The sequence below is a fragment of the Melanotaenia boesemani genome, chromosome 18 (genome assembly GCF_017639745.1).
Source record: "Melanotaenia boesemani isolate fMelBoe1 chromosome 18, fMelBoe1.pri, whole genome shotgun sequence".
In the NCBI taxonomy this organism is placed as follows: Eukaryota; Metazoa; Chordata; class Actinopteri; order Atheriniformes; family Melanotaeniidae; genus Melanotaenia; species Melanotaenia boesemani.
Window position 1 is genome coordinate 23,821,763 of NC_055699.1, and position 25,598 is coordinate 23,847,360.

The window sequence follows — 25,598 nt, forward strand, 5'->3', positions numbered from 1 at the left end:
GGAATCAAAGAACCAAAATATAGCCTGAAATAAGTCTGGTGAGTAGGAAGTATCTTGTTTGATTAAGCTGTGAAGCTGGTTTGGGAGACAGGGGGGTCTGTTTGGGCTTGTGTGAGTCTGGCTGCGTGGGTGTACGCAATGTTAGCTGCAGGAGACAGGCCTGCAGCTGATAATTCCTCTGGTCCACAGAGGTCCCCCTGTGGAAAAGGCCACCGGGCAAGAGTGGCCGGGTAAACATATTACTCGGAGTCTGTGAAGACGTTCACCCCCCCATTTTGTGGTAGAAAATGGGCAACGTAGACTCAAAGCAACAGCTCCCCTCTGTTACAGGAGAACTATATGATTTCATGGCGACAAAATATGGTAAAACTGCTGTGGAATTTTGTGCTGAATGGATTTCAGCGGGTGTTTTCCCACCGAAGGGTGAGTCCCAACAGGCTTAAAAAGATTAAGGAGGCTTTGGATAAGACTGAGTTTCTTTTAAAGTCTAAGAAAACTGTACCGGTGTCAGATTGGGTAAAATTAGACAGCAACAGGGACGCGCTCAATCTGTGGCAGACTGAATGTGATCGCAGAGAGAGAAAGCAGGGTGCGCTCGTGCTGACAGGTGACACGACTAATAACGACTCTGGAAAAGAAAAGAAAGACGAGACCAAAGAGACTTACGAGTCCTCAGACCAGAAAGGTGAGACTAAGACAATTACCACCGCTGTTAAGCGGATCGACTGTCCCCCCATCCAGACTGCTGGGGTCAGCACTTCAGCATGTAGATTGTTTAATATCCCACCACCATATAATACACATAATGCAACTAATTCTTGTCATTCTTCTTTTCTGGTATATGGACCACTGAGAAATAAACCTCAACCGTTCCTACGCTCCATCCCATTCCAACACCAACCCCAGATGTACCCCAGTTTGGCGTACTGGAAAACCTCCGTCGACCCGGACCTCGATACCCACCCTCCGAGACCCAGGCTGAGCCAGGACCCATCTAACATCACTGTCCATGCCCCCTCTCCCCAACACGCTCCCGGAGCCGCCAGTACATCACCAACAGGCACCCACGCCACGTCCTCCCCTGACCATAGCTCCACCGCCTCAGACAGCACGGTCCGATATTCCCCAAGACAGTCCCAAGACATTCTCTCCCCTGCTGCCTCTGACCCTGGTCCACCTACACTTTCCAGCCTTGGCACCACCCCATCCCGAAGTGAACCGGGCTCTCCACCCGCTCTGACCCCTGCCCATTCAGAAAATCATTCATCAGATGAGGAAGAGGTTGTGAAACCACGACCAAAGAAGCGGGACAGAAAGGGAGAAAAGGCAGACCTGGAACCTCAGCCCAGAACTACCAGATCCAAGTCGGTCCTGGGCTTGGCTGTTACAGTGGAGGGGACCCACTTTCACACTTCCAATGGTCGAGGTAGCGGGTACAGATGGGGCGATGCTCGTTTTCTGTACTTGATCCTCAGCCGACGTGATAGACGCCGTGTCATTCCTGCCCACGCCCACAGGTAACATAATGGGGGCTCGTCCGGGATCTTTTTCGGTAGGGGCAGGCCCCCCTCTTTCTAACATCATCCGAAAAATGTCTTCTGGGTTGTTACACTTGGACTGAGTCGGCAGTTGTGGTCATTAATGTGGTTGTGAGTAGTTGTCTGTTATTTTGAAGGGACATTCTGGTGGGTGTTTCCGGTGGTAAGCTATGGGAGCTTGATCACTCTTCTTCTGATTGCTAGTGGGCAGCGTTCGTTCACCTCTGTGGTGAGAGGCATCTTGGGGCGCCTGGCTTCAGGGATGAGATTTTGTCATGGGACGTTTTATGGTTATTGTGGTGGCCGTGTGTTTCGGCAATTGGTGTTGCATCCTCGTAGTTTGTGTAGGGTTTTGGGAACGATGGGTGCAGTGTGATCCCCTTCTTTGGTTTGAGTGAATGTGTTCCCTGGCCGTTTTAGTGATGTTTGTGTGCTTCTGCACGTTGTGATGTGTTGCCCTACATTTGTTTGGGTGTGTGGAATGATCGCGTTAGTACAGTTTGTGCTTGTGGCACTTTGTGTATGGTTATATGTTCCATACTTTGTTGGGAAGGGTGATTGGTGATTTTGTCTCTTTGAAGTACATCCTGTGGGCTGTTTCCGGTTGTGCTGAATTCAAGCTTCACACTGTGTTTCGGACGCCGGCACCTCGGGGGCCGAGATGGTACTGTTGGTGGTGCGTGGGGAAGGATCTCTGGTGTTTGTGGAACCTATTAGTGGTTGCAGCTTTTGTAAGGGCGCTCCCAACACACTCCCGGAGCCGCCAGTACATCACCAACAGGCGCCCACGCCACGTCCTCCCCTGACCATAGCTCCACCGCCTCAGACAGCACGGTCCGATATTCCCCAAGACAGTCCCAAGGCATTCTCTCCCCTGCTGCCTCTGACCCTGGTCCACCTACACTTTCGAGCCTTCGCACCACCCCGTCCCGAAGTGAACCGGGCTCTCCACCCGCTCTGACCCCTGCCCATTCAGAAAATCATTCGTCAGATGAGGAAGAGGTTGTGAAACCACGATCAAAGAAGCTGGACAGAAAGGGAAAAAAGGAAGACCCGGAACCTCAGCCCAGAACTACCAGATCCAAGTCGGTCCTGGGCTTGGCTGTTACAGTGGAGGGGACCACTTTCACGCTTCCAATGGTTGAGGGAGCGGGTACAGATGGGGTGATGCTCCTTTTCTGTACTTGGTCCTCAGCCGACGTGATAGACACCGCGTCATTCCTGCCCACGCCCACAGGTTCTGGTTCCCGGTTTGTGGATGAACTGTTGAAATTCTGCCAGGAGTATAAACCAACAGGCGCGGAGATTCTCGGGGTGATGTCAAAAAAGATGACCCAGGCCAAGCCCCCCCGACACGAGAATGACTGGGACAATGCCCTACATAACGGATACCAGACACTGGTTGAATCTCTGTGTGGGTAGTTCAGAACAGCCTTCCCCACACACATGGATGTGTCAAAAATTTTGTCCTGTACACAACAAATAGGAGAAAGAACAGATGCCTTTATCCACCGAGTGTGTGAAGAAGTGACAAAACACAGCGGTTTTACAAAGCCCACCGGCGACTAGGACACCGTGCCAAGGACTAATTGTGAGTCGATCGCATCTGACGCCATAATCAAGGGTCTGAGATCAGAAATAGCCGCTGAATTGAAACGGTCATTGGTCGGGCGGAATGTGTGCCCGATGCTGCAAGAGGTGTTAAAACATGCAAGACATGGAGAAATGATTGTGGAAGAGGCAGCTCGAGCCCCCCCCAAAAAAAGACAGAGCAAGAGCTCCATCTAGCGGCCATGACGATGTACTCCACGGTGGCTGACCTAAAGATGGCGGATATAGAGGACGTGGCAGAGATGGAAGGAGGCGTGGCAGGAGGGATTTCCCTGATCGAAAAGACATTGAGCCGTGTTTTCATTGCGGACAGCTGGGCCACTGGCAGAGAAACTGCCCTCGACGGGCTCAAAAGCCTTCTACCACTTCTTCAGATTGACTGAGGGCGGGACAGGATGGGTCGTTTTCAGGAGAGGGGTAAGGTAGACACACACACACACACACACAAATAGCAGCACTCTGCCTGCAAAAGACACGTTTCCTGTCATCTCTTCTTCCGCATCTCGCAACGAAGAAATGCATGCTCCTTTTGCATCTTGCAATGAAGATAAGCTTGCTTTTCCTGTTAACACTGCTGACATGATTGACTCTGACCTGATTTTTTCTGCTATTGCTGTGTTGGAAGCTAAAAGACCCGAGGGAACTTATGCCCATCAGACTTCTGCGGCCTATAAAAATTTCCCAGTTTTGACACTCACTCTATTGGGAAAGAAAGCAACCTTTTTGGTGGATTCTGGAGCCACGGTATCGACTCTGAAGGCATCTGACTTTGATGAACAACCTAAGCTAAGTGGTAATTTCATTCATTCTTTATCTGCGTCAGGCCAAATTGTGAAGAAACGAGTGACCAAACCAAGGAGCCATGGTGTGAAGATCCTTCTGTTTTGTTTTCCAGACGCCTGCAGGCTTTTAAAAAAAAACATTTTATTCGACTATTCACTGCGAGAGGCTGTATTCCTGTCAACAGCTGAATTGGCCAACATCTCAGCCTAGGCAGGTGTGCCAGACTCTCTCTGGGCCAAGGGCCCCCATGACGTTGGCCTAATAAAGAACTGTCCACCGGTGGTCATCGCGCCTCGTTCAGATTTCAGACCGTGCCAAAAACAATATCCTTTGAAACCGGAAGCGATTCGAGGTATTATGCCAGTGTTTAAATCGCTCTCTAATGCTGGTATAGTTGTGGAATGTCCAGATTCTCCTGTCAGAACGCCAATCTTTCCAGTCCGAAAACCCACCGGTCCCGACGAGCCAGAGGATTGGCGTTTTGTTCAGGACTTGAAATCTGTAAACGCCGCTGTTCAGGCCCGTGCTCCAACTGTTCCTAATTCAAACACCATCCTTTCTCAGATCCCTCCAGATGCCCGCTCCTGGTCTGTAGTTGATTTAAAGAATGCTTTCTACAGCATTGAAATTGATCCGGGTAGCAGGTTTTGGTTTGCTTTTGAGTTCCTGGGAAAACGGTGGACGTTTACACGGATGTGTCAGGGTTATTGTGAAGCTCCAACTATCTTTCACGCAGCTCTTCAGAACAGCTTGGACTCCCTGACCCTCCCTCCTCCCTTCACTTGTGACTTACGTGGATGACTTGCTTATCTCTGCTCCTACCAGAGCACAGTGTGAGGAAGCTACAGTGGCCCTACTTCAACATCTGGCATCTCAGGGCCACAAAGTAAGTCTAAAAAGTCTACAGTTTGTCCAAGAAAAGGTCACGTTCTTGGGTCATGTGATCTCTGCAGAGGGGCATGCTCTCTCACCGAAGCATGTGTCTGCCATTCAGAACATCCCTCATCCCACCACAAAGAAACAGCTTAGCTCTTTCTTTGGTATGATATCATACTGTCATAATTTCATCCCTAACTATTCTCTGCTCGAGGCACCACTGAATGCTCTGATCTATGGGACGGATAGAAGGTTGGTAGTTTTCTATGTCAAATTTATCCATCTCTGCCTCACTTGCATCACTTGAATCTGATTCTATTTCAGATTCACTCTCTGCATTTTGGACAGCAGCAATCACATCCTGCACAATGACGTGAGATCTGTTGAGTCGCAGCATTGAAACACAGATATTACAAACTCTAAATCAAATTAAGTTATTTTTTCCAAAATAACATCATAATAAATCCCCCTGAACTTTTTTTTTTAGGTTTTACTTACTTCAGTCTGAACAGATCCAGTCAAATAAAACAAAGAGATGAGCCCGAAGAGGAAGTGACAAATAGTATGAAGTCAGGCTAGATCACTGGGCATGAAAACACATCTTCTGCCTAGTTGTATTGTGAAGACAAACAATAAGACCCACTCACTCTGTAAATGTGATCTTGACCAAAAGAAATATTTGCAGATCTTTTTAAAGATTAAAATTATGTAATATTGCAACCATGGGTCTTTGAGGGATATGTGACACAAAATGATGCATGAATCCACTTCAAAGAAAAGAAAACATGAAGGGAAGAGGAGAATGCAGGATGGCTGAAGGCAGACAACAAGAATAAGCTGTTTTCAACTTAGTTAAATTAACTTTAATTAAATATAATATATTGTAAAAAAAAATATTTGCATGTCCTCAATGTGTTCATCTACCAGAGGACTGGGAACTTGAGGATTCTGTGCAGTATCTCAGCTGTTCCTTGGACTGCACTTATCTGGACAGAGATGTCTGATGGTGTTCCTGGTACCTGCAGGAGTGTGCCAGTCCTGAGTGCTCTGTTATGAACACCATGACACACTTTTACTCCAGTCAGTCCTAAAAACCTGGATGAGATCACTGGCCATCTGAAAACCAACACTTGCTGTCTTGACACCCTGCCAACAGGGTTTTTCAAGAATGTTTCAGGATGCATGGGCATAGATATCGTACTGATGATAAACACAGGACTGATTATTTAGGGGCCATGAATGCAATGAGAGAAATTATTAACAGGTTCTGTAAAAGTAAGGAAAAGAAAGAGAAGACAAAATACAACGTTAGACTGGCTTTTACTGGCTGGATAGTTCTTATAGAAGAGAGAGGATACAAAAGAAAATCTCCTTTTACTGATTAAATATCTCTTGAAGTATAAACAGAAAAGTAAGAAAATATGTTTTTTGTCAGTCCTTGTACTATCACATATTATCTCTTGATTAATTCTCAAAAAGGTGGGGGAAATAGTTATTTTCAAATGCAACCTTCTTTGAGCTGTGGCAAAAGAAATTTAATTTTGTCAGAGTGAACTAAGGAAATTAAACTTTTTTAAAATTTGGACGAGCAGAGATTTCTAGCAAAAGCTCTTATTATAAATGGTGATAAAAAAAAAATCATTTTGACACATTGGTGAAGGATGTCAAGAAAAGAGACAAGCCTCAAATGAGCTGACCTTAGAGTCTCCAGTCTACAATTCGGACTCTCCAGTCCAGCACACAGCCTATCCCCAGCGAAGTACAAGTCATTTTGACTCAGATCCAGCTCGGTCAGATGGGAGGGGTTGGACTTCAGAGCTGAAGCTACAACTTCACAGTGAACGCCAAAGAGTCGACAACCCACAAGTCTGGAATCAAAGAATAGATTATATTTGTTAGTAGAAGTAAACAGTGGGCATCATAAACACAAATACAATGTATATGATAACACATAATGTCAAAGAATAATGGACATCTGACCTATGTTTTATACATAAAACCCCTACCTTTTTTTATATCACTTTTGTTTACATATCACTTTACTTCCCAAATGGAATTTTAGTTGTTTTGTTCTGCCAGATGTAACTACCTGTAACTTTAAAGCTGCACAGATGTTTATAAGACTTAACAAGAAATATTAGCTGGACATCTTAAATATGTTTTTTAATAAGAGATGTTTTTTTGTTTTTCTGTCTTTGGGAACCTGTGTTTAACTAAAGAAATCCTTGTGAAGTGTAAAAAAATTGACCTGAGCCTGAAAATCTTTCTATTGGCTGTAACACCCATACTCAGTTCCCTTATGGTACTAAAACTTTGCTTTCTCTGGTTCTGTGACTCATCTATACTAGAGCAAAACTAATATCAAATATTCATTCATATTCAAAAGCTATGTAATAACATCAGATGGCCCAGAGTAAATAAAAAAAATTTAACCTATAGATTTACATTTACAATAAGAGTTGTTTTGTATTATGTATTTTTGGAAAAACTAATCTATGGTTTCTGATGACGTCAGCAAACATTTCGACTCACCGAGCCTTCCTGTAGTTCCTCACAGCTGGAATCAGTCTATGTCGTCCCCTTTCTGTTGTATTGTATTTCTCCAGATCCAACTCATCCAGAACCTCCTCTGACATCTGCAGCATGTAGGCCAGAGCTGAGCAGTGGATCTCTGAGAGTTCCTTCTCTGATCTGTTTTCTGACTTCATGAACTCTTGAATCTCCTGATAAACTGAGTGATCATTCATCTCCATCAGACAGTGGAAGATGTTGATGCTTCTGTCAGGATTTCGCTCAGCACCAGTTATGTCGTTCCTTTTCAAGTTACTGATGACTCTCTGGATGGTTTCTGGACTGTTCTCTGTCTGACCCAACAGGCCTGCTAAGAGTCTCTGGTTGGATTGCAGAGAGAGGCCATGAAGGAAGCGAGTGAACAGGTCCAGATGGCCATTTTTACTTATAAAGGAAAGATATATGACTATATCCAAGAGTTCATCCAGAGGTGAGTACCTATAGAAATCACCTACAAAGTTTTTCAGCACCTCTGCGTTCTTGTTGATGTAACAGTGCATCATGTAGACTGAAGCCAGAAACTCCTGAACACTCAGATGAACGAAGCAGTAAACTGGTTTCTGGAAGATCACACACTCTCTTCTGAAGATCTCAGTACAAACTCCTGAGAACACCGAAGCCTCTGTGACATCCAGACCACACTGCTCCAGGTCTTCTTGGTAGAACATGATGTTTCCTTTCTCCAGATGTTCAAACGCCAGCCTCCCCAGCTTCAGAAGAACTTCCCTGTCAGCCTCCATCAGCTCCTGTGGACTCTTCTCATGTCCCTCGTGGTACTTGTTCTTCTTCCTCTTTGTCTGGACCATCAGGAAGTGTGAGTACATGTCCGTCATGGTCTTGGGCAGCTCTCCTCTCTGCTCTGTGGTCAACATGTGCTCCAGAACTGTAGCAGTGATCCAGCAGAAGACTGGGATTCCACACATGATGTGGAGGCTCCTGGATGTCTTCATGTGGGAGATGATTCTGCTGGACATCTCTTCATCACTGAATCTCCTTATGAAGTACTCCTCCTTCTGGACATCAGTGAAGCCTCGTACTTCTGTTACCCTGTCAACACATGTAGGAGGGATCTGATTGGCTGCTGCAGGTCTGGAAGTGATCCAGATGAGAGCCGAGGGCAGCAGATTCCCCTTGATGAGGTTTGTCAGCAGCACGTTGACTGAAGACTTCTGTGTGACATCAGAAACAACCTCAGTGTTGTTGAAGTCCAGAGAAAGTCTGCTTTCATCCAGACCATCAAAGATGAAGAGAAGTTTCCAGACAGCCAGCTGCTCTGCTGGGATCTTCTGTAATGTTGGATGGAAAACATGGAGCAGCTGGAGAAGACTGTACTGATCATCTCTGATCAAGTTCAGCTCCCTGAATGAAAGCAGAACCACCACACTGACATCTTGGTTCTCCAAGCCCTCTGCCCAGTCCAGAGTGAACTTCTGCACTGAGAAGGTTTTTCCAACACCAGCGACGCCGTTGGTCAGAACCACTCTGATTGGTCCATGTTGATCAGGTAAGGTTTTAAAGATGTCGTGGCACCTGATTGGAGTGTCATGGAGGGTGTTGATCTTGGAAGCGGTCTCCAGCTGCCACACCTCATGTTGAGTATTAACCTCTTCACTCTGTCCCTCTGTGATGAAGAGCTCAGTGTAGATCCTGTTGAGGAGGGTTCTACTTCCTGTTCCATCAGTTCCTTCAGTCACATGTTCACATCTCCTCCTCAGACTGATTTTATGTTCATCTAAAACCTCCTGCAGACCAACATCTGCTGGAAACCAGAAGAAAAAAAGCAATATTACATCTTTTTTTTTTTAAATCTGCACAAAGAAGCCTGGTTTTCAGAAAGTCAATCAGCAGATAAATGTTTGGTTTTACCTTGGCTGGATTTTTTACCACAGTGGGGACAGTAGAAACTTCCTGATGAATCAGACTGGTCCCAGTATGAGCTGATGCAGTGTCTGCAGAACCAGTGTCCACAGTTTGTAGAGACTGGATCCTTCAGGACGCCCCGACACAAAGCACAGCATGACGGCTGCTGCTCCTCAGAGAAACAACTTCTCTTCATCTCCCTGTGAAGAAATTTCTTCATCACTAAAATGATTTTCTGACTATTGCTAAAAATATCAGGATGTGTCGACACTGTTTTTAAAGGTTTCGAGGTTTGAATCCAGGCCTCCCTCATGTACAAAGGTTCAGCTTCAAAACTAGAATGACCCTCTGACATTTCAGAGGGTCATTTCCTCCATCAGATTAACATTTCCAGGTTCCTGATAGTGGTCAGTAATGTGAGCTTTCCAGAAACTGAAGCCTCTTCCAGTTATAGTGTCTTTCCTAACACCTGCAACCAAGCCTTGCTGTTAACTTGCTGTTACTGTTTGGATCAGCTGTAGTGATGGACAAACAGTGTCATAACTTTTCATCAATTGGGATTTTATTTCCACTGTCTGAGGCACTGAACAAGGTGAACAACATTTGGATTAAGGTTATTCTGGAAGCCGGAACATCCACACATGATGGATCTGTTCAGTTCTGTCTGCAGGCATGTGCTGTGCCCCTTCACTTAATCTTTACTTCTTAGTTTTTATTATCATTCTTTAATAAATAAAGTGAACAAATCTACCCTAAGAGGAACAGCCTTAAGGCTCTGGCCTCAGGGCTGTTCCCCTATAAAAGAGGAAATAGCAGTTTACCAGGTAGTGCCAGTTTCCTGTTGAGTGGCCAGTTGTAAGAGCGTACAAACTGTTTAATCTTTAATGTTTTGAACATTTTTGTTTACTGGGTCATCTTCCTCTAAAATGATCTATGCAGTGGTGTAGCCTAGTTTATTCTAGTGGGTATACTCTGATCCCCCCCTCACACCCTCATACATCATGTCCTGGTGTAACATCTAGTAATTAATAAAGTTTGCATCCACACATAACTGATAACACTGGTTATGTGTTATCTAAATGTAAACAAAAGATGTATAACAGTCATTCCTTTCCTCATGGGAAGGAGCTTTGCCTGCTTGGACTGGGGGTTGTTGCCGTGGTGATCGCCCTTGTCACAGTGGCTGGGGGTTCTGCACTGCAGTGCTACAGCTGTGATGTGGACTCTGGCCTGCCCTGAACTGGGTGGTTGCTGTGCTGGCATCTGTGGATATGGGTGGGCTGGCTCTTGGTGTGATCGGAACCCCAAGATATTGTTTCCTCACAGTGGCGTCAAGCCAGATGTTTATTACTTTTATTTTTGTACTGAGAAACAGAAACTGTGGAGTTCTTGTTTGTGTATAATGGAGGGAGGGGGGAACTGCTCTTTGTACATGTATGTGGACGTCTGTGTGACTGTGAGAGAGACGATGATGGGTGTGTTTTTAAATTGCTTTTAAATTGATGTCATATACTTTGGTGTGTGAAGGCTTGTTTTGCTTTAATATGCATACAATTTCTTCATCATGTGAAGCACTTTGCGTTGCCTTTGGCAAGAAAAATACTTTATAAATGAAGTTTGATGTGAATTGATTAGCAGCTGCACTTTAATTAACCACTGAACAGCCACTGACAGAACAAGACAAATCCATTTTCAATAAATAAAAATTCATTAAAAAATATAGAGGCAAACATTCCACTCTTGGAATAGCTTGAATAATGAAACAACTACAAATAACACACATAAGTTATTTATTTGATGGTGTACAAGGTGTCCTAATTAATGGACATTTAAGATGACTGAATTGTCTTCATTTTTATTTAATTATAATAACATGCAAATATAGAATTAACTCTGTACAGAAATTGTATCCCCTGACGCGGGAGCGCGCACCCCTTCAGTAGTGTTTAAACATTTTTGCTATTATGGATTTCAGTACGTTAAAAAAAAAAAAGCGTTCAGGTTCCTTAAATCATTGTTTGGTGGTTGTTGTGTCAGCAAGGTTTTGCCACGTTTCTCGTAGAGTTTAGCTCAATACTTGCTTTGATTTTTTCATAGACAGGCTACTATTTAGCTTTCTGTCTATCCATCTATTTTATCCTAGATCGGGTCGCGGGGTGGGTCGATATTACTGTAGCTCTATATTTAAAATAATTCAGATCACCCACTGAACAATAAAACAATCACACAACAGCCTGAATTGTTTCGCTCCACAATCACAGTTTTCAAAATTACTTAACAATATTATTATGTCACTATGTCCGTCATGAGTCGATTACATCTGCTGTAAAGAAATTCTCACTCACTATAAGAAGTTAAGAAACAAGACAGGACACTATTCAGAAAACTTACAATGATTGTTACACTTCCTTTGGCTCAGTGACTGATATGAAACAGAAGACATGCAGAACTTTGCAGTATTTGTATAGCAAATATATAAATGGCATTTCCATAGCAAATAACATATTTTTGGATGCTACATCTTATTAATACTTATTAATACTTAGTACCAGAAAGCTTTTGCAATTTTAGTATTTTTTAAGGTACCAGTAGCTGAAGTTCCACCATTATTCTGTGCATACAGTCTATGTCCTCTCTCTTTCAAGCTCAGTCTGTTACAGTACAAGGTGTTTTGCACACCTGATCATGTTTTAGTACTTTAGAAAATAGAAAGAAATTGAGATTTTCTTCACTAAAGTTGGAGGGAGCCTTTTCAGTCTGCCAGAATCTGTGTCCCCTGGATAACTTTTGTAAATAAAGACCAAACTTCCTCATATTAACCGCAGTAATTATGTTTGATTTAAGGAATCTATAGTCTATAGACTATAGTTCAAAAGACATGTTGATAGGATACAATATATAAAACCTGATTACTGTCGCATACATGAGGAATTTATGGTTTCAATTACAAAAGTTAGACAGGGGCACACATTCTGGCAGGCACCATTTCTCAGCCTGCCAGAAAGTGTATCCCCTGTCTAACTTTTGTAACTGAAGACATAAATGTCTCGTGTTTCCTGCAGATATTAGGTATGATCTAAAGTGTCAACAGTTAAAATAATCTGGTGAATAAATATACAATTAACTATAAAGGTGGGGGATACAGATTCTGGCAGGTGAAGAAATTGTGCCTGCCAGAATCTGTATTCCCTTACTAACTTTTGTAACTGAAGACATAAATGTCTCATGTTTACCACAGACATTAGGTATGATCTAAGGTGTCAAGAGTTAAAATCATCTGGTGAATAAATAAACTATATACTGTAAAGGTAGGGGATACAGATTCTGGCAGGCTGAGTGATGGTACCTGCCAGAATTTGTATCCCCTGTCTAACTTTTGTAATTGAAAACATAAATTCCTCATGTATGCTGCAGTAATGAGGCTTTAAATAAGGAATATATAGATGCAAACACATACAGGTAGGATATAATATGAGCGCTACTGGCTGCGAATACAAATCCTGATGGACAGCACCGTAGGAAAAGACAGATTAATCTTCAGATTTTACCGTGTTAAAAAAGATCATGTGACATATGGGAATAGATTAAATGCAAACAAATTTCCTAATAGAAAGTGGTGTTTATAGAACCTGGATTTTATTTTCTTAAGCAACACATAAAAACACATTGCCCTTTTTATGTTTTGTAAAAAGAAAAAAAAAGGAGCCACTTTTTACAAGTTACTTTATAACAGAAGATGAAGAGCCTATCTTAATATATGCTAAAACTACACATTATTTTCAAGATTAAAGGATTGGAAAAAAAAGTTCTTATTTCATTATCAACCCTGCATGCTAAATAAATAAATAAAAATACCCAATGTTTGAGCTTTAAAGAGAGAGGGAATGGCAAACTGTCTGTTCATTAAGATGCAGGCCACTTACAGGTACCTTATAATTAATAGAAGGGTTTTAAATCTTAGCCAAACATTGTACAAAGTGGTGTTTTGATGGCCTTAGGTTACATGAGTATTGTTTTGGTGTTTTATGTAAGTGTTGTCAAGTCTTTAAAATGAATATTGCCCCGATAAACTAAAATAAATACATAAATAAATAAATAAATAAATAAATGAAAACACGAAAAGCTAAGTCAAACTTCGCAGAACCTCGCTGGCAGAACAACCCTTAAGCATTAACTTGAGCAACAAACACGCTGTTCGTTTGAAGTTTAGTTTACATGGTGAAATCCAGCACAATGAAGGCACTAACACTAGATGCAACGAGTGCGCGCTCCTGCGTCAGGGGATACAATTTCTGTTGGGGATAACTGCCTTGGCACGACATGTGTCAGGTCAAAGTCTCTTCTACGTTGTGTTTATCTGCAGTGGTTTGATGTGCAATCAATCGAGGTTTAATTTGGCGCCATTACCGGATGCCGTGTATTTAAGCGAATTATCCGCCTGTGTGGTGTGCGGCTGCATTCAAGCTAAGTAGCCTAAACCAGCTCTGAGTAAGACGGCAACTGGAGGAAAAAAAGGGGGAGTGACTCCTTGATTTTTACAGAAATAAATATAGTTATAACTTTATTTGTGTTTTGTCTCTATGTGATTTTTTTTCATTGATTAACCTTGGTACCAAAGACAAAACTGAGGATATGGTTATTTGGTGGTACAACTGGGTCCTCCCCTGCAGATCTGGGTTATTTGGCCCAACAACAAGTACGTTATCAAATAATCTGGGTGTTAAAAAAGGATTCTGATTTTAAGTTTGACAGTCTTGTAAAGGCAAGCTTTTTTTAACTTAAGGCAGCTAACTAAATTGAGCAGACTATTCTGAAGCAGCATTTTCTATCTTACCCTGACCATATCTTACCATACTTTTTTCCCTTTTCCCTCTGTTTAATCCCTACCACACCCCTCTTCCCTAAACCTAACCACTTCATGCTTCCTTCAATTTCCCACCTCTATTCCCTTATTCTTATTCTCTTATACCCAGTATTTTACCCTAAACCTAAAATTTTCCCTTTTCTCTTACCTAACCGTTTTCCATGATTTTATTCTTTGTGCTTCCAGTCTTCTGTAAAGCACTTTGTTTCTCTGTGGTTGTTTTTAAAGTGCTTTATAAATAAAGTTGGATTAGATATTGACTAAATGAAAACTTGTACTGATTGGATCAGCTGTAATGTAGCTGAAGTCTGTTCTGCCTAAATTTTATGAATAGCTACATAAACTTCGTGACAAGCTAGAACAGATTTATTACTGAGTGTGCAAGTTTGGACTGGTATGTCCTGGAAGCTGTTCAGCATGCATGGCGGGTCCCACCCTAAATCCAGTGACGTCTTTTCGTCAGTTTTACTAGTTAAGTTATACAACTTTAATCTGTCAATATAGTTAAAATTTAGATTAAATATCCATATATACAAAATTGTTGCAATAATGCACAGGCTTCCATAGGGTTTCTGAAATTTTTCACATGACTGTTTTAGATAAATATAAACACATGCATACAGTTGGCAGGTGTTATCTAATTACTAAATTTTAATAAGTATATTATGCTTATTTTATTTTACATTTATTTTACATATATATATAAGCAGATGTAACCCTTATGCTTACAAGTAAAAACAAATTAAACATTCTTCTAACATGTAAGAAATTCTCATCTGCACCTTAGAAAAAAAAAATCCTCCGGTTGACAATAATTCCCCTACCTATATATTTCTGTAGATTCAGCGCAAATAGGGATACCTGGATGGCAACGGCAACAACACCCTCATCGGAGGAGGTCGAGGTGAACATCAACCGCACGATGATGAGGGGCATCACGGGGGATTATATCATCAGAACCGGGCCCAGACGACTGCAAGTAACTCTGTAAAGTCCACCTACAGCACCACATCGCAAAGGCGGACCTGGAATTTTAATTCTTAAAACTGAAGATAAGAAATCCGTGGAGATATATGTCATGGTGTTTCTTTTTTCAGGAAATGCAGCATGACTTTGGGAAGCTGCCAGACAATCTTAAATCAAATCTTAAAATCAAAGCGGTTTTGATAGATTTGATCCGCAGATGGTGACATTCCCTTAAATCATTATGATGGAGATATGCTGGGAATAACGCGAACTAAACCTTCTACTAGGATGTTCACAGCATGTTTCCATACTAACTTTCTTGAATTAGCCATTTTGGACCAGAGCCCCAAAATTACTGTTTAGGTTAACTTAGCTAGCTAAACCAGCAAACCTGCTTTTTGGAAAACCCTCCATTCGACCTCTTCTCTGGACTTGAGCAAAATCAAAATCAAACATTTAGGTGGATTTTCTTCATTTGTTTCGACCACAAACTTACCGTCATCAGAAGCTGCAGCAGATGTTGGGGCTTAGCGTCAAACGTGACGTCAGACGTCACAAAAAACAAACAAAAAACAAAAACAGCTGGAGAAACTATTTTAAACAGAAAAGGTTTTTTTTTTTACTTTGTGCTTTCTATTACTAATGAACCCTTCAATGAATGAACTCTGGTTTGAACTTTGAATCAAACTGCAGCGAAGGCTGAAACAGACATTTTACCATCTAATAGAAAATATGAGCTCATTTTGAATTTGATGACAGCAACACATCTGTAAAAAGTAGTTCCAGGGTGATGTTCAGCATCGTGTAGCATCCCCTCTTCTTTTAACAACCACCTGGGAAGTGAGGAGACCATTTGCTGGAGTTTTAGGAGAGGAATGTTGTCCCATTCTGGTCTGATGCAGGATTCTAGCTGCTCTACAGTCCTGGACCTTGGTTGCTGGATTTCTGCTTCCATGATGCTCCAGATGTTTAGTATTGGTGAAAGGTCTGGACTGCAGGCAGGCCAGTTCAGCAGCCGGACTCTTCTCCTGTGAAGTCATGCTGTTGTAATGGATGCAGGATGTGGTTCAGCATTCTCCTGTTGAAATCTGCAAGGTCTTCCCTGAAAGAGACGTTGTCTGGATGGGAGCAGATGTTGCTCTAAAACCTCCATGTACTTTTCAGCACTGATGGAGCTTCAAAGATATGGAAGCTGCCCACGTCATAGACACTAATGCAGCCCCATCCCATCAGAGATGCAGCTTTTCACCTGTCCACTGATAACAAGCTGGATGCTCCCTCTCCTCTTTAGTCTGCAAGACACACCATCCATGCTTTCCAGAAACTAGTTCACATCTTCATCCAGGTTTCCACTTTGCCTCAGAGCATTTTAAATGAGCTTTGGTCCAGAGAAGACGGTGCTGTTTCTGGATCCTGTTCACATCTGGCTTCTTCTTTGCATGATGGAGCTTTAACCTGCATTTGTGGATTTCAGGGTGAACTGTGTTCACGGACGGTGATTTCTGGAAATCTTTCTGAGTCTATACAGTGGTTTCCAGTTGAGAATCATATCTGGTTTAAATGCTGTACTTCCTCAGGGCTCCAAGATCGCCAGCATCCAGTTTGTCTTTCAGCCTTGTCCCATGTGCACAGAGATTCCTCCTGATTCTCTGAATCTTTTCATATTATACAGTGTAGGTGGTGGAATAATCCAAGTCTTCACAATTTTATGTTGAACATTTTCTGAAATTGTTCCTGAATCTTTAAGACGCAGTTTGTCTCAGATTGATGAACCTCTGCCCATCTTTCTCTGAAATGCTCCTTTCTTATGTTGTTACTGAACTGTTAGCAGTTCACACTGTCACTCTCAATACATTTCGAATACATCCGAAAATTGCATTTTACTATTTTAATTTACTTTAGTAAGTTATTATTCTTCAACTACTTATGATTTTAACATCTGTGCTAATTTTATATCCTAACATTCTCGAGCCCTTTGAATGCCATGTGATACATTTGAAAGTTCTGTATAAACTATGTTATTCTAAGTCTGTACATTATGAAGCAGCATAATTAAAATCCCTTTTATTCTTATTGACTCTCTGTGGAGATCAGCTCCAATAGCAGCAAATATTTAATATGTGTAATTAGGCAGTACAGTTTTTTAAAAGAGGACATCAGTGGCCCATCTGACTGGACCGGACCAGAGAATGATCTACGAGCTGTTTGAAGGCCGTGAATTATGTCTCACATTTGGTTTTGGATGGATATTCTGCAGCTGCAGGAGCAACACACACTGGTTACCAACCGGATCATTAATAAAAGTGTGAAAACTTGTGCAATCTGGTCTAATAACTAAACCCAGAAACCCAATTAAAGTCTGAGCTGTTTGGGAAGAGTTTACGTAACCAGCATCTGTTGGGGTACCCAAATTTTTGCACAGTGGTCCTCCTGAGACCCAGCAATTATTATGTGTCCCCTGCAGAGGACATTACAAGTTTGCTTCTTTCTCTGAAACTTCATATTAATTCATCAAGTCCTGCTGATCCTTACTGAGGACGACTGTAGTTTCAGGATGATTTCACATGTGAGGGGGTGTGACGTTACTAACTTATCTGGACCGGTCTTTTTAAAATGGCCTCCATTTTGACCAGCAAACTTTGGGGGTAAAAAGAAAAATAATCATGTTGTTAATAATTAACATAATTTTAAATGTTAGATTCCAGTTTTCAGTTTGTAAACCTCTTCTGAATATTGGAGTGATTTTTCAGATTATTTCTTAAGAAAAACAATTATCTTATTAATGTCTTCTATACCAGATGTTAGGACTTTGTTGTACTGTTTGTGTTAGTTTACTCAGGAGACACCATGACAGAGGTGGAAAAGATCCTTAAACTCAGGAAGACTGATTAGAGAGACTCAGATATAGAGTTTTCATAAAAGTCCAGAGAAAGGATTAGAAAGGAAAGGGTGAAAGTTCAGATGAGGAAGAACAAGATGAGGATGACTAAGATGAGGGCCAGATGTGTGTTTATATTACAAACTTCAAGAAATACGACCTGCGACGACAGGATTAGTGATAGAATAACAAAACAATTTGAATCTTAAATATTCATGTTTTCATTGTCTTTGTATTTAACTATATTTTTCAAGATTTTTTCAATTATTTTTTATTCAATACATGTTTCATATTTGAACAATAATAAAAAAGATTCTTTGCAATAGGTTTTTAAAAACCCCAACACTTAATTTTAAAGCCACCGGCCGATCTACACACATCAAACATGTTTCTTCAAGATGTAAAATATTTTATTTTCTGTAAATGATTCTAAATCAGATTCACCATATTTCCCAAAAACAAACAAAAAAAACATCACTTTGTTTACATCCATTAATAAAAAAAACAAAAAACAAGGCTTCATGTTTTGTCTCTGTACACATCAGCTGAGTCCTCATAAAACCTCATATGTACATGGCAGCAGGACTCTGAGCTCCACAACACAAAGAGGGCGGTGCTGCAGAAAAACAGGCTCCTCAGACGCCTGCAGCCCAAACTCAGGGCAAAAATAAAAAACACAAAGGCAGGCCGAGGCCACGGTGATGTCTGTCCAATCGAAAAGCAACACAAAGTGTCGTCAGCTGATGAAGGTGAGGACGAGGATGAAGGAGTGACTTCTAAACTTTGTGTCTGCTTTTTATTTATGCTACAGATATTTACACGCTGCCACTCTGGACCTCGAACACACCGCGGGTTTAGAAAATAGCTTCATTCAGTAATAAATACAAAAAGAACAAAATCTCTTATTTTACAGAATTAAAGACAAGGAGGAAGAGGAAGGGGAGGAAGATGAGGGGGAGGAGCAACTTGAGGAATCAAGTATGTTTTTGTTTTTTGTCATTTTGTGATTTAGTGCAAGTTAAAGGACGAGACATTCTGTTATTTCAGTGGCGATTACACTCACATTTACATCTGTGCTCATCTTTACACACAATTTACACAGAGGACCAGCCTCTTCTGTAGTCCCGCCCCTCTCCTGTCAATCATAGATTCTGCCACCTGAAGCCCCACCCACCCCACATATGTAACCACATCCTCACCTGTCAAATCCCCTATCATTATTATTATCACCTCTGATCAGGTCGATCAGTTTCATTATTATTATTATCATGATGATCTGAAATGAGCTGCGCCCACAGACAAGAGGGCGATCGACACCCAGCTTCAGCACCGAGAGAGAAAGAGAGAAAGTGAGCTGCCTGTGTTTGTGCGTGTGTGTGTATTCAGTTCATCCATTTGCGGCAGTTCACGGCTCCACAGTGACACGGGATCTTATGTTGGTCGTCCTCCAGGTCAAACTTGTAGTCATAACACAGCTGTTGGGGAAAAAGGGGGGATGGGTGCAGTGAGTGTCAACTCACACACATTTTGATTGATTGGATTTATTGATTAGTGTATCGGTGGCCATACCTCTTCTCCTCTCTGGATGCGTCTGCAGGAACTGATGATGATCTTGTTCTCCTTCTCCACGGTAACCACCTCAGTGATGCAGTTGGGAGCACACGAGTGGTTGATGTACCTGTCAATCACACATGTCAATCATTCACAGGCGAACCTCTATCACCATCTTATAGGTGTTTTTGGAAAAGTGAAGATGTGACGTGTCGTCAGAAACAAAATGATGGATTTTGTTTTTTGGTCCAAACACCAAATTCTAAAACCAGAATCTGAAAACTGTTGGGAGCAGCTGCTCTCACCTGGCAGGTCCTCCAGTGATGGTGGCGTCAATCACGTAGTCGTTGTCGATCCGGAACATGTAGACGCCTCGGTTCTGCACGTACAGAATTACACAGAACATCTGAGATGTAAGCAAAAGTCTCCTGAAGATTTAAAACTTTGCGACACAAACACAAAGTCTCTTTCTGAGAATGAACATCCTCCATCACCACCATGTTGTCTGAAACTGAAGGTGAACTCTGAACTCTGTTCTGCCCTCTAGTGGATATGTTGGTTACAACTACACCAACATAAGGGATGAAAGTTAAAGTAATTAAACTGTTTATGTAAAGGGAGCATAAATGGATATCTAGTCTAACTGGGACTGAGTTGCAGATGTTTGGACACACTGAAGGCTCCAGTTAGAACCAGTAAGAAAAGACAATCAGACGACACAACTTAACAGGGTCCAGTCCAAATCTGAAAAATCCTCAGTAAAAAAAAGATACAATAAGTTTTTTTCTAAAGTAGTCTGATGTTGGTTCTTGCTTGACAGAAAGGTGTCTGTCAAAAGTTCATGTCACGCATTGTCCTTGCTGACCTGCCAACCAGAGGTGGATCAGTCCTGCATCACTGTGTGCTAACATACATACACTGCCGTCATGGGACCAGCTAAAGTCAGTTATAGCGATGTTTTAATGGAGTTCTACTGTTTTATTAGATGTCCTTTTTTCTTAGCCGGATCTCCCCAGAGCGGCGTCCTCGGTCTTCTCATTTGTCATCATGATTAAATGACCTCCAGGATGAATTGTTCATGTCCTCTTAGAGTAAATCTGTTAGATCAGCTGTTCCTGGGAAGGTTCACCACTGTTCCATGTTTTGTTTTGTAACCTGTTCCAGACTGGTACATGTCAGCAGCTGCATTTACATGAAGAACAGAGGGTTGGTTTAAACATGTTCACAGTCTGATCAACAGGTAAAAAATATAACCATGTATATAATCACCCTTTCCAGACCTCTTAGGCCACCATCCTGCATGTTTTAGAGGTTTTCCTGCATTAACACACCTGGCTCAAATTAACGGGTCATTAACAGGCTTGTGCAGAACATAGGCTGTTGTAGAACCATTTAATTTGGACCAGGTGCGTTGCAGCGGGGAAACATCTAAAACCTGCTGGATACTGGCCGCTCGAGTACTAGAGATGGTGATCCCTGACATACACTCACAATAGTTTCTGTGGTTTAGGGTTAGTTCTTTCTGAGCAGGCTTGAGTCATGTTGAGATGACATGGCGAGTTTTAGGAAAGACTAATGGCAGCAGCTTGTAAGATATAATCTCTGATCAGACTGATTTCAATCAGACAGAAGAAATATTTTCCCAGTTAATGTTGGTAAAGACTGTTTCTCATCTCTTACTAAATTTCTTTAGATCGGGGCAGCATGTGCTGTTTTTTGACAACTTTTAGCCGACTTCATGTTGTCAGATGGCTTCTGTTTAAATACAAATAAATACTTTTTCTGTGTTGTTATTGTTGTTCATGCATCTCTACCAGCTGCAAACCGTTTACCTGGGACTCGTACAGCCTCTCCTTGCGGTTGGCCACCTCACTTCTGATGATAGTTCCAATGTACTCGATGACCATGGTGCACTTCTCGATGTCTCTGGCAGCATACAGACCGAGGCCCTGCACACAAACACAGTCAGTAGTCCGTCTTGCAGGTGGCAGTCATGTGATCTATCAGCTGCAGCTTCCTACCTGGATGCGAGAGCGGGCCAGGTACACATTGCTCTTCCACTCGGCCTTCATGCGACGGTACTGTGATGACTTGGAGTGGCGGCCCTGATGGGCACCGGCCACCGCCTCACCCGGAGACAGAGAGACGACGCCAGGAACAAGACCCACGATGGAGCCCACTGAGCCCTGACACCTGGGGGCGATGCTGGTCAGCAGGTAGGGCCTGATGGATGATTAACATGTTGCTTAGTAACAGTGAGATGTCACATCACAGTTTCATCATAACTATAAGCAGCTTTAGATGAAAATCATGGGAACATCTACACACGTCTACACACATCTACAACCAAACAGGAAGTGATGTAATTACCTCTTGGCTTGGCAGGCTTTGGGTTCAGAGCGAGCCGAGCCTGATGGGTTGAAGGCCAGAGGCCACTCCATGAGCGGGTTCCTGCCGTAACGAAAGGTGTAGCGCTCACAGGCCTCCACACCAGGCAGCTGCACACACACAAAAATAAGAAACACACACACACACCACACACACAGCAGGAGGATCAGCATCGTGTTTGTAAAGATGTGCGTTTAAAATGCTGATTATCTCTTTTTTTGCTAGTTGTTCACCAGTTTTTTTTTAATTATTTTTATTTAACCAGGTAAAAAAAATGTTTGAGAACCAGTTCTCATTTGCAAACACACACATCTTTCATCATCTTTGAATGAAAATACTTCATCGGTTTCAGGACAGATGCAGAAATCTTTCTATCTTATGTGCTTATATGAGACTGTTTACTCCCACATCCTTCTAGATCAATGAGTTCCTGTCAGGATGTGTTTTCTTCCTGCTGCCGTTTCATCAGGTTTTTATGTGATGAAGGTTTGAGCCTCTCAGGGACTTTTGGGCCTCTTAGATTCAGCTACAGTCTCATTTTATTTCACTGCGGTAACACTGCTGATCATTTGTTATAGTTAACAATATGAAAAATAACCACACTCTGAGGAGCTAAGAAAACATGAGGTGAACTGCCCGTCTCTGTGATGTGGTGGGATCATCAGAATAAACACTAGATGGCAGTGTTACAGTATAAATGCCATCCTGTTGCTCTTCGAGGGGATCTGGGTCTAAAAAAAACCTTTTCTATCATCTGTTATGCATCATACGCTACTAATGAGGATCTTATTCTAATCTCATTAACTTAGATAAACATAAACTTGGGCCTGGTTTTCTTTTTTTAACCCATGAATAAGAAGTGAGTGTTGGTACCAGCCTTTAGAGCAGGGATGTCCAGTTTCGGTCCTCGAGGGCCACAATCCTGAAGGTTTTCAATGTTTCCTTGTTGTGTAGTACTTTGTAGTGCTTTTTGCATGAAAAGTGCTTTATAAAACAAAATTTGATTTGATTGAACGTAACTTTTTAATTAAATATGATCATGATTTGGTTTATAACCCAACGTGGTGAGTTAAGCAGCATTCACTATACGATGCACCAGATCCAGCTCCAATCCTCTAGAGCCACAGTTCTGCAGGTTTTAGAAGTTTCCCTGCTCCAACACATCTGATTTAAATTAAATGAGTCTCCTCAACAGCTTGTTGTCAAGTGCTGCCCAAGCATGTTGACCCATTAATCAGATTTGGTGCTGCAGCAGGAAACATATACACATATATTATATATATATATATATAACATATAGGGTCATATTAATTTATTTCCTGTTTCAGAATTATTTGTCTCAAACAGCAGTTATTCTGCTAAAGAGCAGCAGGAAGTCTTAAGCTAGCGAGATGTTTTGTACTTTTCTCTGAGAGAAATCCAGAGTTTAAATGTAGTATTAATTGTTTACAGAGCGGAGGGAATTTAGACAGAATGAGATTTTTTGGTCACTTTACTTTGTTTCTATTATTTTTTTTTATTGGCATTAAAAGAAAAAAAAATTAATAAAACTTTCTAAGGAGTGTTTTTGTGATTTTAGTCTTTTATAGTGTGGTGAAATTAACAGATAATGGTGATAATCATAATATTGTGATTATTTCTCCAATGACAAATGTACCAAGAAAATCTATAATCGTGACTTTTCTAGTAGTAAATTTTTGATTATACTTGACCAAATTCTCCGTCCTCACTGAGCTCAGATATATCCATGCTGCGTTACACTGCCTCTCTCAGCAACGTCTCAGTCTGTATATAAACATCTTAATTTCTGTTTCTTGAGATGCTAATTTTGGTGTATTAAAGCAAACATCACAGAAAGTGTGTGTGACGTACAGACTCAATGATTCTGGTTACTGCAGACGTGGTCAAACCAAACAGATCTTCCCCTTTCAGGTAAATAGGGAAAAGCTTCAAAGTCCCACTGGAGCTCCTGATCTGTGTGATGGGTTCCAAGATCTGGTCCCACACAGCTGCAAACACACAAACCAGCTGTCAGAGGTGAAACAAGCCGCAGAGTAAACAGCATCATGTAAACTCTTGGAAACTGAATAAAATATGAACCTTTGGGTGTGGGTCCAGTCAGGATGAGGTCTTCGTGTCCTTTCTCCACCACCTTCACTTTGAACAGAGGCTGACTCTCCTCCTCCTCGATGTAGCACATGTACTTACAGCGCCTAAAAGAAAAGAACCACCAGATTCTGATCAGTCTCTCCAACAAGAAGGCAGTAAGAACCCACATCAGTGATCGTGGTTATATCCAGTAGTTAGGTAATCAATTAATCGAGTTTACTTGTTATTATGGCGCATGCTCCAGTAGATGCGGTTGGCATGGTAACCAACAGGAAAGATGGCCGTCTTATTGTGGAAGTTGCTCATTTGCTGTGGAAGTAGCCTGCCAACAGCGCGGAACAGCAGGCTGCCGACCCGGAAAGTGTGTTGCCGCTCGCCACGCTGCACCACAGCAGCAATCTGCCGCGCCTCATCCCGCTGCACGAAGACCCGCCGAAACACGGCGAAGCACCGCAGCTCTGAATCATACGGATCAGAGCACACTGCTACCGAGTCAGGGGTCAGGCCAGGTGTAGAGGAGGGGGAGCAGCTGGATGACCTGTCCCCACTGAGAGGAACTGTTCTGGGCTTGTGAAGGTGACAGAGCATCGTCTTGTCCTGGTAGAGGACAAAAAGTTTGTTCACTGTGAAGCTACCCAGACAGGTGTGTGTGTGTGCATTAAAACATGCAGGAGTGTTCATGTGTCACCTTAAAGAAGGTGCAGTGGGCCTGCAAGGCGCAGGTGAAGTGGTAGGTGTTGGTGCACCGGAGGCGGTTGCAGCCGCTCGTGGCGCCAGTCTGCTGGCAGTGAGCGCAGCGCAGCGTCAGGCCTCGTCTCAGAGCCAGTTCCACGTTGATGAGGGCGCCGGCTTGAGTCTCGTACACCTCGCTTGACCACAGCGCGCAGTTCAGGTGCACCTGACCCACATGGACAAACAAATGGTTTAGTCTGAGGGCCCAACCCAGGTCTGGCTCGGAGGCTGAGCCACCTCAGTACACTCACCCACAGGTCCAGGTCCAGGTTCAGTAATCTGGCTGGTCCATCCGTCGGTCCATCTCCCTGCTGGTGACAGAAGCAACACCTTCGCAGGTCTTTAGGTAACGGGTCAGGACGAAGGCATGTCCCCAACTTCTTTAAAATAACATCCACTTCCTCCTCCGTTGGCATGGCAACTGCCTCATTAGGAATACATGGGCCCCTATACAAAGACAAAAGATATGCATGATATTCAAGAGCTAACTTGCAAAGTTTGATGCTAACACACGAGTTGATGTTGCCACTTCAACTTGCTCCATCTCATCATAAAACGCAGAAGCTCGGCTCAATGCTACGTTCTGACACTAACTTGCTGGGTCCGATGAAACTGCTAAGCCTGATGCTAATACTAACACCCCATTCTTCTGAGTATGGTAAATGCACACTACGATACTAATACTCTAACCTGTTGAGCATGATGTTAATACTAACCTGCTGAATGTGATGCTAACGTTCCAGCGTCTCCAGCGGGAACTCTTCACCCTCTTACCATGTCGAGATGACAGAGATTCCTCGTCCCCTGGCATGGCCCGGGGACGGGGCTTCAACTTTACCTTGACCTGTAAACCGATCAGAGTCAGTCAATC

The 25,598-nt window shown here is 42.5% G+C and overlaps 2 protein-coding genes across 12 annotated transcripts in view; both read right to left on the reverse strand.

Annotated features, from left to right (window-relative positions):
• The window catches only part of LOC121628724 (NACHT, LRR and PYD domains-containing protein 12-like), a 2,607,341-nt gene that overhangs the window by 2,336,291 nt on the left and 245,452 nt on the right, over nt 1–25,598 (reverse strand). For 2 of the 3 annotated variants that reach the window (XM_041967975.1, XM_041967973.1), the window contains exons 6-7: nt 7,341–9,135; nt 6,506–6,676 (exon numbers count right to left, since the gene is read on the reverse strand). The exons of the other annotated variant lie outside the window; for it this stretch is intronic. In XM_041967975.1, the coding sequence (XP_041823909.1) occupies nt 6,506–6,676; nt 7,341–9,135 (1,966 nt within the window). The remainder of the gene's footprint in view (nt 1–6,505; nt 6,677–7,340; nt 9,136–25,598) is intronic. 3 annotated transcript variants of the gene reach the window in all.
• Nucleotides 18,340–25,598, reverse strand: part of LOC121628723 (histone-lysine N-methyltransferase 2C-like) — a 60,254-nt gene continuing 52,995 nt past the window's right edge. For all 9 annotated transcript variants that reach the window (XM_041967966.1, XM_041967967.1, XM_041967961.1 and 6 more), the window contains 12 exons: nt 25,444–25,571; nt 24,979–25,174; nt 24,684–24,893; nt 24,216–24,592; nt 23,987–24,099; nt 23,759–23,895; nt 21,869–21,996; nt 21,520–21,721; nt 21,331–21,447; nt 19,804–19,877; nt 19,517–19,625; nt 18,340–19,422 (listed from right to left, as the gene is read on the reverse strand). In XM_041967966.1, the coding sequence (XP_041823900.1) occupies nt 19,330–19,422; nt 19,517–19,625; nt 19,804–19,877; nt 21,331–21,447; nt 21,520–21,721; nt 21,869–21,996; nt 23,759–23,895; nt 23,987–24,099; nt 24,216–24,592; nt 24,684–24,893; nt 24,979–25,174; nt 25,444–25,571 (1,884 nt within the window). In that variant the 3' untranslated portion in view covers nt 18,340–19,329. The remainder of the gene's footprint in view (nt 19,423–19,516; nt 19,626–19,803; nt 19,878–21,330; nt 21,448–21,519; nt 21,722–21,868; nt 21,997–23,758; nt 23,896–23,986; nt 24,100–24,215; nt 24,593–24,683; nt 24,894–24,978; nt 25,175–25,443; nt 25,572–25,598) is intronic.